Source organism: Ziziphus jujuba, chromosome 4 (genome assembly GCF_031755915.1).
Source record: "Ziziphus jujuba cultivar Dongzao chromosome 4, ASM3175591v1".
Classification (NCBI taxonomy): domain Eukaryota; kingdom Viridiplantae; phylum Streptophyta; class Magnoliopsida; order Rosales; family Rhamnaceae; genus Ziziphus; species Ziziphus jujuba.
The window spans coordinates 18704000-18716227 of record NC_083382.1 but is presented as its reverse complement, the minus strand read 5'-3'; the positions used below and the strand labels follow the sequence as shown (position 1 = coordinate 18716227).

General features: G+C 28.7%; 2 protein-coding genes across 3 annotated transcripts; one reads left to right on the top strand and one right to left on the bottom strand.

The window, feature by feature from the left end:
- Nucleotides 1-4586: 4586 nt before the first annotated feature.
- Nucleotides 4587-5747, top strand: LOC107406420 (uncharacterized). The gene is made up of 3 exons (XM_016013538.4): nucleotides 4587-4797; nucleotides 4880-4924; nucleotides 5103-5747. Exons 1-3 carry the CDS (start codon nucleotides 4657-4659, stop codon nucleotides 5505-5507), a joined length of 591 nt encoding a protein of 196 aa, XP_015869024.3. The 5' UTR covers nucleotides 4587-4656; the 3' UTR covers nucleotides 5508-5747.
- An 860-nt stretch (nucleotides 5748-6607) lies between these two features.
- Nucleotides 6608-12189, bottom strand: LOC107406271 (ubiquitin-conjugating enzyme E2 36). 2 transcript variants are annotated; one of them, XM_016013382.4, is made up of 8 exons: nucleotides 11978-12186; nucleotides 11806-11833; nucleotides 9597-9683; nucleotides 8718-8776; nucleotides 7953-7994; nucleotides 7791-7864; nucleotides 7489-7586; nucleotides 6608-6913 (listed from the first exon to the last, which is right to left on the bottom strand). In XM_016013382.4, the coding sequence occupies exons 1-8, from the start codon at nucleotides 12011-12013 to the stop codon at nucleotides 6876-6878; spliced, it is 462 nt and encodes a 153-aa protein (XP_015868868.1). In that variant the 5' UTR covers nucleotides 12014-12186; the 3' UTR covers nucleotides 6608-6875. The 2 variants fall into 2 exon arrangements, with proteins under 2 accessions (XP_015868868.1, XP_048327811.1); XM_048471854.2 differs by lacking the exon at nucleotides 7953-7994 and having other exon boundaries at nucleotides 11978-12189.
- Between the last annotated feature and the right edge of the window lie 39 nt (nucleotides 12190-12228).

Genomic DNA, 12228 nt, shown 5'->3' with positions numbered 1-12228 from the left:
CTACATCAAGTACACTACCTAATATATGTTAGATTTGGAAGCAATCTAAGAGAGACTTAAAGAGTGAGATATTTCGAGTTTCATTTTTCATTTGCCTATGTTGCCGTCGGAAAGCTAGGTTTCTCTGTGTCGCCCTCATGGTTAGCTGGATTTTTTCTTTCTTCGTCTCAATTATTTTGGTGAGTTTCTTTTTTCTTTGTAGTTGGCAGAGAGATGTGGTGGGTTGATTTTTTTTTTTTTTCATTTTAACCACATGTTAGATTCGTTGGATTTTCTTAATATTACTTTTGTAGATATTTTGTTTGTGATATTACTTGACATTGTTTTGCTAAGTTCAACAAATATTTTATGTTGAAGATTAACTTGATTCAAGATGGTCTGTTGTTTTAACTTCACCACAACATCATACTTTTGTTGAAGAAAATGTTCTTGACGACAATACAATGGCTCACAATCCATTTGTCATACAGTTGACAAATATAGATAAAAATGATAATGAGGATGAATGTGAGAATAGCTATATTTGTAATGACTGTGAGGGGATATGGATAAAAAACATCTTCTAAATAAATTGGTATGTAGATTTATTACTTATGTTTTAAGTAATATGTATGACATTTATTATTATTCATTTAATTAATATTTTGATCCATTTCATTATGAGTTTTTCACTTTTAATTAGGAGAAATGTACCTCGTCAAAACTTAAGAATAGTGGTAATATTCTTTAAAGTTTCATTCACTAAATTAATTGTTAATAATAATTAATATTTATTTATTTTGCATAAATGTTAATAATTTTTTTAATTTTTTCAGATGCAGTATGAGGATGTAATATCGTCAACAAGAAGATGTCAACTTCCATATCAATGACTATGCATTCATGGAAGTTTAATTAATATTTTTTTTGCTTTTGCATATACATTAGTTTACCAAATTGTAAAAATATTTCATGAGATAGTATTTAATTAATTTGATAATTATTTTGTTATGAAAATGTTTATTTTAAATTTTTGTATTTTTATTATTTTGGATGAAGCTAGTTTTAATTTTTTTTTGTATTTTAATTATTTTGTATTTTTACTATTTTAATCAATTTTCACAAAATTAAAATTAAAAAATTAAAAAACAAAAGGCGATGCATTACAAAAAACATCTCTAAAAATTAATATAAAAGTCGCTAAAAACTCAAAAAATAGGCGATGCATTTGAAAAAGAATAGCTAAATACTCAAAAAATAGGGGACGTATTTAAAAAATCATCGCTAAAAATTCTAAAAATAGCGATGCATTTCAAAAAACGTCTCTAAAAAGTTAAAAAATAGGCAACATGTTTTTACTCTGTCGGTTTTTCTTTAAATTTTTAGCAACGTTTTGTACAACATTGGCTTTTCTTTAAGATTAGGTATCACTATTAATGTGTTGCCTTTTGTCTTATTGTTTTAGCGACAGGACGTTAGGCAACGCTTTATAAAATGCCGATTTTTATTTTATACGACGTATTAATTGCGTCTTCTATCATTGTGATTCTTGTAATGCTAGGTTTTTTATTCTACATGATTCTGGAAATGCAATGGCTCTTACCAAGCTGATTCGATCTACTTTCACGAAGAGTAATTTTGCGGTGGTTGCTTTGCAGCAAAAATTGCATATTCTATGGAAGTAGTTAAATGCGAGTCTAGCAAATTGTACAGCTCATAGTTTAGTTAAATATGCTCTTACTTTGTCTGCTAAATTAGTTTGGATTGAGGAGGGTCCTCCTTGGCCCTCTGATTTTCTAACGAAAGATGTAACATCTGTTTCATCAAAGAAGTTCCTTATAAAAATAAAAATAAAAAAAAAAAAAAAAAACATAAAAAACCAGAACAACAACATTGGTTATATCAAATGTCGGTCCTTCTAATTACAAACAGTAATATTCTTTTTAATAAAATTACTTTACCTATTTACAAGACCAATCTTTAAATATTAATGTGCTATAACTAAAATCATGTTATTTAGTAGCTAGGATTCACATATACCGAACGTTTATAATGACAACAATTTTCGTATATTATAGCACATAAATTTCTCCTTTCTTTGATGAATAACATAAATTTCTTCTATATTTTATAGCGATATATTTAGTATCTACAAATACACACACACACACACACATATATATATATATATATATATATAAATATATATTTGGTCGAATAGAGGATAAAATTAATCCTAATAGAGGTGTAAATTTAAATATACAACCAAAACTACAATAAAATATAGAAAATAAGAACTACAACCTACACATCTATGTAAGCGCTAAGCAGATATTGCTCATCCTATTTAAAAAAAAAAAAAAAATTACAAGATTAGAAAAACTACATAATATTATAGTGTTTTTATTTCATACTAGCATTGATCCGTCCATAATAAATGATTTTAAAAAAATTTATAATAATTAATTATGTTTAAATCTAATAATAACATGTGGAAAAAAATTTTACTAACCATCTTACATTTACATATATTATAGATAATATATATAATATCATCAATAATAATATTTAAGCTTTGGAAAAAAAATTTTACTAACCACCTTACTTTTATATATATTATAGATAATATATATAATATCATAAATAATAATATTTAAGCTTTGATGTTATTATATATTATATGCATGTTTATATGCAAAACTTTAAATTATATTATATATATTATTTGTTATAAAAAATAATTTAAAATAATCTGAAATAGCAAATTAAGAATACGTAAAAATTAGATTTATTGAAATAAATAATAATAATAATAATAATAATAATAATAATAATATGTAATGCAAATTATTTTAAAAAAACTTATTTATCCATTAAAATCATTTCAATGCTATTAATTTTTTATTTATCATCAAAGCTTGGGATCTCTTAAAGTTTTAGAACTCAATTTTTAATGTTCACTACTTCTTATTAACATTAATCTGATTGATAAAATCAACCTACATGGTCATATTTGAAAATTTATTTAAAAAATTTATTGTTATTAATAGATTTGAATCTTAATTTTTTTTCAATCTATATTGTAAAAATATGTTAAAAACTAAAAGTTTAACTTCTCTCTCTATATATATATATATTACTATTCTATTATAGAATTCAAACTTAAAAGTGTTTAACTGTCTAATTTTTTCTATTTATGGAATTAAAATCTAAATTCAATGTATTTATATAATATTTTCCATCCATAGAATTCAAATTCAAGTTAAAATTCAAATGTATTTTTTTATTCATTGTAATAATTAATTTTTTATATTAAATTTTTATAATATAATATAATTATATTTATTTTTATTATTATTTATCCTATGAGCATATTTTTATCTTATAAGATAATTTATTTATAATTATATATATTTAAAAAAGATCAAATAATGAGATTAATTTTATTATTTAAATTTATATATTTTGATATTGAAATTTTATTTATTATATATCCATATATATATATATGTATTAGTATATAGAATTTCATTATTAATTAATGTATATAACATTTTTTTATTTCATAATAAAATAAATATAACAAACCAACAAAAATATTAATATATAGATTATAAATTTTTTTATATTTTATATTCTGACTATCTTTTTTTTATTCTTTATAATTAATTAATTTCTTTGTATTAATAAAAAATTAAAATGTATTAACTTATTTTGTCAATAAAATAAAATCAAAAATTTGTTTTAAATATGAATCCTATTCTACCACGTAAAATTATATTCTGAAAATGATATCTAAATTTTTTTTCTACTAATAAAATAAAATTATATTATTTATGTAATTTTTTATGTATACAAATAAGGGATATTTTTATTATTTTCCATGTAATTAAATTTTTATATATAAAAATATTCAAAATATATTATACAGAGATACATTTTAATTTATTATTTTATGAATATAATATTATATTTTTGTCATAATTATATATTTTAACATTTTTATCCTAATCAAGATTTTCTTAATCAAACGTCATATATAATATTATAATAATAAAAACATATATTTTTATATACAACCAATAAAAGAATATATCAAAAATAAAATAAAATAAAAATATTTTGACTATAAATTTTATTTTGCCATGTTTAAAAAAAATATATTTCAAATTTTTTTCACTAATAAATAAAATTATATTATTTTTATAATTTTAGAGTTTAAGATTTAGGACTCTAAATTCTGAAATTATGTCATATATTTCAATCCGGAACCATTTATATGGAGATACATTTTATGTTATATATAATATTATAATAATAAAAATATATATTTTTTAATACAAACAATAAAAGATAAAAAATTTTATATTTTTAAATAATATTATATTTGATTCTGATTAATATTTATGATAGAATTATAAATAATAAAAAAATTAATATTTTTTTATTAATAATTTTGAAAAAAAATATAATAATAACACATCACATTTATTATTCTTTTTTTATATAGGGAGGGAAAAAAAAAAAAAGAAAAAAAAAAGGGGGCAAAAATTAAAAGAAAAAATAGAAAATGAAATTTTGAGCGGCCATAGAGTTAGTTAAGTACTTGGCAAATTTAGATATAGATATAAATATATATACACGCAGAATATAAGTTACCTGGAAAAGCAAAGAAAAATGGCGGTGGAGATGGAGAACAACAGCAAACGAAAACGGAAATCCTGCAGAGCTCGAAACAAGAAGTTGTCCCTCGAAGACTACCTCGCCTTCCTTTACTCTAACGGCCATTTCAATCTCACCGTCAACCATCTCAATCAGGTCCTTCTTTCTCCTTCTCCTTTTTTCTCTCTTTTCTTTCATTTTCCTTCTTCCTGTTCTTGAATTTTCCTTTCTTTTGCAGATCATCAGCATGTACGGATACAAGAAAATCCACAAAACTGGAAAGGTTTTTTCCGCAATTCATACATTCCCCCTCTCTCTCTCTCTCTGTCTCTCAGTTAGTGAAGTTCTTATCCTCTGCTTGTTAGCCGAGAAAATGATTGCGTTTTCTCGGAAGCCAACGGATATCTCTGATTTTACCTTCTTTTTTTTTTTTTTTTCCTCCTGGTTTCCGATTTTGACAGAGGGTCCTATCGGACGCCGTGAACACACTGGTTCCGGTGAATCCATCTCGCTCCACACTGAAAGACAACAGTATCTCGCCCGTGACATCAACGAGCCTTGAGGACACCATCGCGGACCTCAAAGAGCTCAACTGGCAAGAGTGCTGTGTCACCTCCATCGAATCTCTCTACTCCTCGAATAAGGAACTCATCATCTCCGACGAGATTCCTTCCGATCCGACGAGCTTCCCACACTATTCCGACAGCGTTCGTGCTCCCGATGCACCAGTCATAATCGATCGCCACGCTAAGAAGCTGACTCCGAAGAGGAAGAAGAAGAAGAAGTTGTCGGCCACTTGCCGTGGTACTGGTGGTGGCAGTGAGAATGCTTTCGCTCTGGATTGCGTTTCGTTAGGATCTTGTTGAATTTTCAATCTGGAAATTTCAGGATTTAATTTTCATTCGCTAAGTCGGTTTTTGTTTTCGTTTTAGTTTTCGTTTCTCATTTCATGTGTTGTAGTTGTTTTCCCGCAACACTGAACGCATTTTCAGTTCTTATTCTCGATGGTTCTTTGCGGGAGTCTTGAGAATTACACCGCTCGCTTGTCTGTTCGCTTCAGGGGTAGATTGTGATATTCGTAACATTGAAGGGTCATTTTCTGTTTCTGATTATAGCCTCATATTTCCTCTTTTGATTTGATAATAACCTCCTATTTCTGTTGTTTGTGCATAAGCTCAGGCAGTTATAACAGATAAAATTTTTCTTTGTGCATAAGTTGAGGTAGTTATAACAAATAAAATTTGGGATTAGATAAAGCAATTGTTATTTCAAAATAAAATGATTCAATAAAAAAATTTAAAAATATGCATACATTTTCAGATAAAACTACAAAAACTATATAAAATGAAATAACAAAAAATTAAATCAGAGATTTAGAGGAGCTAGGAAGACAATGTTGAAAGATAAGTTTTCTCATGGAAAATGTACGAACTTGTGTTTGGACAGCGAGAAAAAAAAGTAGGAGGGAAGGCAGGAATAAAAGACGAATACAAATTTATTTCTGTTTTTCAAATTTCTAAACATATCAAACCGATTTTCGTTTCCACACACCACCCCCCCCCCCCCCCCCCCCCCCCCCTTATTTTTTTTTTTTTTGAAAAGGAAAAACCAATCAACAACTACACATCAAAAATCAAAAACTAAATGGTTGCTGAAAAAATTAATACCAATGTTAAAAATGAATCATTCCCAATCCACAAAACAGATTTCGAATCATTGCGAAAAGAAACTAATATCAATGTTAAAAATGAATCATTCCCAATCCACAAAGCAGATTTAGTTCAGCTAGTAGTCATAGAGTCCACGTATTAATCATTTCATAAAAGTAAATATATGCGTATAAGTTATACTGCTAGTTCATATTATATCCAAAAAAGGGTACACGATTAATACCCAAAGAACCTACCCATAGTGCAAAGATCATCAGAAATGCACAACATCCCACCAAAGATTAACATTTCCAGCATTAAATAAACAAAAGCCAGCCAGAGAAATTTTCACATTGACAAGTTCTATGAAGTCAGATGAGAGACTACATTAGAATAAGATAAATTTCTATCTAATCATACATATCTGAAGCTTGCCCATTGAGGAAAGGATTATGACCCTTTACCCTAATAATTAAAGGACTCTCAAATATGTGTTCTTAAGTTTGTATGCTTTAGGTTCATAGACAACAAATTTAGTTTAACACGAGAAAGAAACCATCACTTTGAGCAACAGGCCACCTGGGGTCATTCACCACTTGCATATAAACGGGTCCATTCCTTAGCTGCATTATTCCAATATGAAAAAAATAATTACAGAAATATCTTTTATAGGAAATTCTAAGGATACTGACATTAGTTTCAATTCATCAAGTACAAGGAAGATGCACATGTTGAACTCTTGATGCAATTGCAGTAATCTGTTTAATTTTCCCAGCAACCATCAGGAGGAACCAAGAACTAGAACCCGCATAATTACCTGGCAGCTCAAAACATATTGCAGTTCCAGTTCCATGCTCCTCAAGGTATAATGTACAATCTAAATTTAATTAATTTCATCATTTTAGAGCTCTCTACTAATTATTTCCCTTGTTGTGCATGTTTGAACTAGACACGAGAACATTGTTCATATTATTTGCCAAATTTTGGTTCATCTTAAATGTCTGATAATAAAAGTTTACACATAATTCTAGCTATTGCTTTGGCTGGCTATAGATGTCATTCATTTTCTAATTAGATAAAAATTCTGCTATTAACATTTTTACATAGTTTGACCCCCCACATTAAAAAATTCTGATTCAGTTACTAAGTAGGCTACATGACTAGTATCTTGATCTAAACCAACAGGGGTGAAATTTACCTGTCTCAACAGCTTCAGCTTCATTGGTTTTCCAGTGTTTTGCGATGTTCTCAGAAAGTGGATCATCAGGGTTAGGAGCACTCAAAAGAGCTTGGATACTGTTCCAACAAACCATGATATAATCATTTTAACAGATTATGACCAAAAACCAACTATTATAAAAGTGAAATCTTTTTCTCCACCATATAAGTTAGTTTTTTGAGATCTTGAGTAAGAAAACAAAGACTCATACAGATCAAGAAAAAAAAAAAATCGTAAACAGATAATTTTCTTTTGATTTATGGTGGGGCACAAGACATCACCTCAGCAATACTGTTCGGATTTGAAGGGCAGGACTCCATTTATCTTTCAAAATGTCAAGGCAAATCCTTCCAAGCTGCAGGAGGAGATCATTTATATATCCTTTTTATTCAAATACCAAGTTATTAGAGATGAAAAGGAGTAAACTGAGGCAGACTACTTGCCTTGTCAATATTAGGATGATAGATTTTTGTAAGGAAACGAACCTGTAAATAGAAAGAACATGTAGCCAATAAAATATTCTTCAACATGTGCTCATTGAAGCATAAAAAAAATAATAAGGCTGATATCTATGAAATTTGATGATAAAACTTGGTAATGATAGTTGTGTGACCAACACTTTCAATAAAGTAAACCAACCATTATACAAGATGATCAAAAGATTTGGGTGGCAATGATGGAAAGTGAAAGGCTTGACCAACATCAAGGGATAAAAGTTGCAGTTCTCCTCGGAGGATTACCATAAGACTTAATGTTACCAGTCACTGATCGATCACAATATTACAGTATGACATACCACTAGCAACACATTCATCATACTTTCTACAGTCACACAAACTAAAACTCAAGATTCTTAGTTACTGAAGTTACCAACAGATCATAATTTTCATTCGTACTACATAATTTAGTATGTAAAGGATGTTCAATATCCAGCGAAAAAGTGCTTTAGGACGTTGATGTCCTGTCTTTCACCATCCTAGAGACAAATCGACTAATAATAAAATAACTTAGTTTGAAAATTCTATCGATCCAAAAATAAAAAACAATAAATAAATAAACAAATTCAACCCCAACTTACTAAGTAAACATATCGTAGAAATGTAAGAAAAAAGCCAATCAAACAAAATAATAATCAAATACTACTACAATACAAAACCTAAGAGATCTATTAACATATAGACATTCATTTTTAGACTCTAGAAATTCACCTTGGGAGGTGCCATTGGATATTCTTCAGGCAAAAATAACTCCAACTTGAAAACCCCACCTAAGCAGAATCAATACAAAGAATATCAGAAGGCATGTCACCATGATGCCATACCAAAATAAAAATTCGTATGTAAAAATATCCTATAAAAAATTGATACTGAATATTAGCTTGATAACTGATAGCATTGAGTATTCTACTATCATATTTAGTTTTATTAACAATATATCAAGAAAAAAGTTTCCTATAAATCCATAGGATTTGAACTTAGAAGTATTGAAGATGGCATATGAGCCTTATGGTATAAAAAATTATTGAGAAAATGACTGAAAAAGAATAAATCTCCTTCTAGTCAATAGGTAGGACAAGATTATTGGTCAACAGAAATAGTTTTACCAAAAGGAAAAAGCTACAAGTTCCTTCTAATAGAGTCTATTGAACCATCAACTATTGCTATAGTACTATCGAAAAGGATCCTCAGCCCATCCTCCTCAGTAAAGGAGAGACAGAGAGATATTCGAGCAAATACACACAGAGAAGAAAATATAACACTAGATTGGATTCTTTATTTCAATAACTACGTAATCCTCATGACCTTAGTAAAGACAAGTACCACCAAGAGTTTCATAAATTTGCATAAAAACTTTGCACAAAGAACAGTTTTGACTTTAGTTGCATGATGGTCGTTTATAGAAGGGGGGAAAAAAGTATCATTGTGAAAATTCAAAATTCAGATGTTCCAATGAATAGCACAAGAAGGAAAAAAAGAGAAATATATATATATATAGTTAACGGTACATTTTCACAGAACTCTGTAGGAAATTAATGGAGATAATCAGAAAAGTATTCTGAGGGACAAACAACATGGCAGGCTAATAACCTTCATATGGAGATTGAGAGGGACCAAGAATCATCACATTAAAGTATCGCATGTTGTCTTCTGATGGGGAAGCACTAATTCCAGGAGCTGTAAAAGACATCAGAAGCTTTTTGGTTAAATTAAATGTAATATGATATAACCAACAAATAGATCATGGAGGAAGCACATTGGAAAACAGCTTGGACCACAGTGCACTTGTCATAAGTTTAGCACAAGGGCTACCAAAACTAGACCATACTAAACCTGAGAAGGGTGCAGTCTACAAAAATAATTTACCATTACTCCTCAATCATGAGAAACCATACAAATCCCAGCGTCTATTATAGTTATCTTGAATTCATAGAAGACTGACCGTGTCATTGAAACGACCAATGACAGATGGTATGATCCCAATAATTTTGCAATGTTAAAATCAGTACAATGATCCTATGACTTCTAATGATAACTGATTCTAATGATAACTGATAAGTAGACCCTCACTGTGATAAAAAAAAAAAACTAAATATGTAGTTGTTATCTTATAGACAAAAGTAAAGTCAATAGAATGTATGTATATGCAAGTTGGAAGTATTGATGGAAAATGACATATGTCCTATATTTATCAGAAATTGCAACTTATCATCCAATACACGAACCGTTTCATAACAATACACCTATAAACATGCTACATGAAAATTTACCAAAACAACGTCACTTTGTAAAACAGACCAAGTTTAGTTCAAATCTATGTTGTTTTTGTAAAAATTAGTGACTGAAATTTTCTTGACATTAAAGGATGAAAATTACAAATGAATTAATGACTAAATATTCACCTTTAGGAAGTTTTCAGGACCTTTATGATCTAACAATGATGTTCATAGTTTAACTTACTGATTGATGCTTTGATCCAAAGTTTGAAATGCATATCATATATGGACTAGGAAAATGATTTTTTGAGATTGCCATAAACACCTATAACAATATGTGAGAAATACACACAAAAGTATATATTTATAGCATATTATAGTTAAAAAGCTTACAATATGAAACGCAATGCATTACAATAGACCGACAAACTTGTTTAACAAAACTATAAATGTTACAATACACATTTTGACAACTATGGTCCCAACTCTACTGTATTTTCACTTGGAAAGTAGAATGATGTAACCAACCTAATCACAAAAGGAAACAGGAACATCACAAAAATAACTTGAATACTTTCTTTCGTACCTCAATTTAAAACATTTTTTAATCAACATCACCCATAAATTATATCATACTGAAAAAATAGGTCAGTATGCTAGGTTATTAGTTAGGATTTAACAAACAAATCAGCTGAGATTTATGTCCAGCCTGCATCACGAATACATGCTTGAGTCGGAGATTCTTTTTAATTAAACATATATAGAAGCAATTATTCTATATAATCTTTCATTTTAATCAACTTCCACAAAAAGTATCTAATTAAAGTAAATGTTGTTAATGTAGGGTCTGTACCTGAATATCAGGTAACCAGATTCATCAACCTCTAACATAAAACCTAACATAGGTACATATTTGAAATTACATACAACATGTGCAGGAAATTTCGGCTTATGAAACACCCCATTCCAATTATGCCGATAACGCAACGGCAAAAGGAGAGAGATACAAAGCTGAATACAAGGCGCAGGGACTAAGTCAAAAATTCTGATTTCCCTGTGCTTCGATAGATTATAGGAAGAATTATCCAATAATGGCAAGTAAGAAAACCTCAAATTTATTGATTTCGACATTTTGAAATTGCATTTTGAATTGACATTGTCTAATCACAATTAATATGGGTAATGGCAAAATTCCAGATGATGTTCCTTTGAATTGTCTAAAAAAAAAAAATTGCTTAGGGCCTCTTCACCTACTGCTTATATTTGCTAATATAGGCACTGAAGAGATTATCTTGTTCCTTCCCTTAAACCAACCAGTAAAAATAAATAAATAAATTATCTTTTAAATGCTCAATACCAGTTTTTCATGTTAGTGCCTAAAGAAAAGGCCTGATACCTTTAAGAAACCAAATATCCAAAATATTTCTCAACCAAGTAGCATTACCAAGAAACAACCTTAAATTCCAACCCCTTAATTACCACAAATACAAACTAGAATTAAAGCACCACAATTAAACAAATGCCAATAAATTCAAATTCTCCAACCACTTAAAACACAAGCACAGCTGAGAAAGCGAGAGGACCTGGTTCACTGAGAAGCCTCTGTGTCTCCTATTCCATGAAGAAAACAAAATTAAATTATATATATATATATATATATATATATCTATATAAATGATGCAATACACATGTATGTATCTCTGTGTGTATATATATAAGAAGGTAAAGTGAAGATCGGAAGGTGTGGCACAGTACCTTGATAATTCTCCGAGGAAGATTATTGTTTGCCATTGATTTTTTTTTTTTTTTCTTCGTGAGAATTTATAGAGAGAAATCAAAGAATTTCACAGAGAGAAGAGTCAGAACTCCAGAAACCCAAAGCAAAATGGGAAAGAAAGAAGGAAAAATCAAAATAATGACAATAAAAGTAAATGAACGCAAGCACCAAACTCATCGATTTTGCTCTGCTCCTTATTCTCCAATTATTTGTAAATTTTCGGAATTTT

Coding starts and splice junctions, on each gene's coding strand:
- LOC107406420 (XM_016013538.4), top strand. CDS start 4,657: ATGGCGGTGGAGATGGAGAACAACAGCAAACGAAAACGGAAATCCTGC. Junction 4,798..4,879: donor CCGTCAACCATCTCAATCAG/GTCCTTCTTTCT, acceptor TTTCTTTTGCAG/ATCATCAGCATGTACGGATA. Junction 4,925..5,102: donor AAATCCACAAAACTGGAAAG/GTTTTTTCCGCA, acceptor CGATTTTGACAG/AGGGTCCTATCGGACGCCGT.
- LOC107406271 (XM_016013382.4), bottom strand. CDS start 12,013: ATGGCAAACAATAATCTTCCTCGGAGAATTATCAAG. Junction 9,684..11,805: donor GAGGCTTCTCAGTGAACCAG/GTCCTCTCGCTT, acceptor TGTCTTTTACAG/CTCCTGGAATTAGTGCTTCC. Junction 8,777..9,596: donor CTCTCAATCTCCATATGAAG/GTTATTAGCCTG, acceptor GATTCTGCTTAG/GTGGGGTTTTCAAGTTGGAG.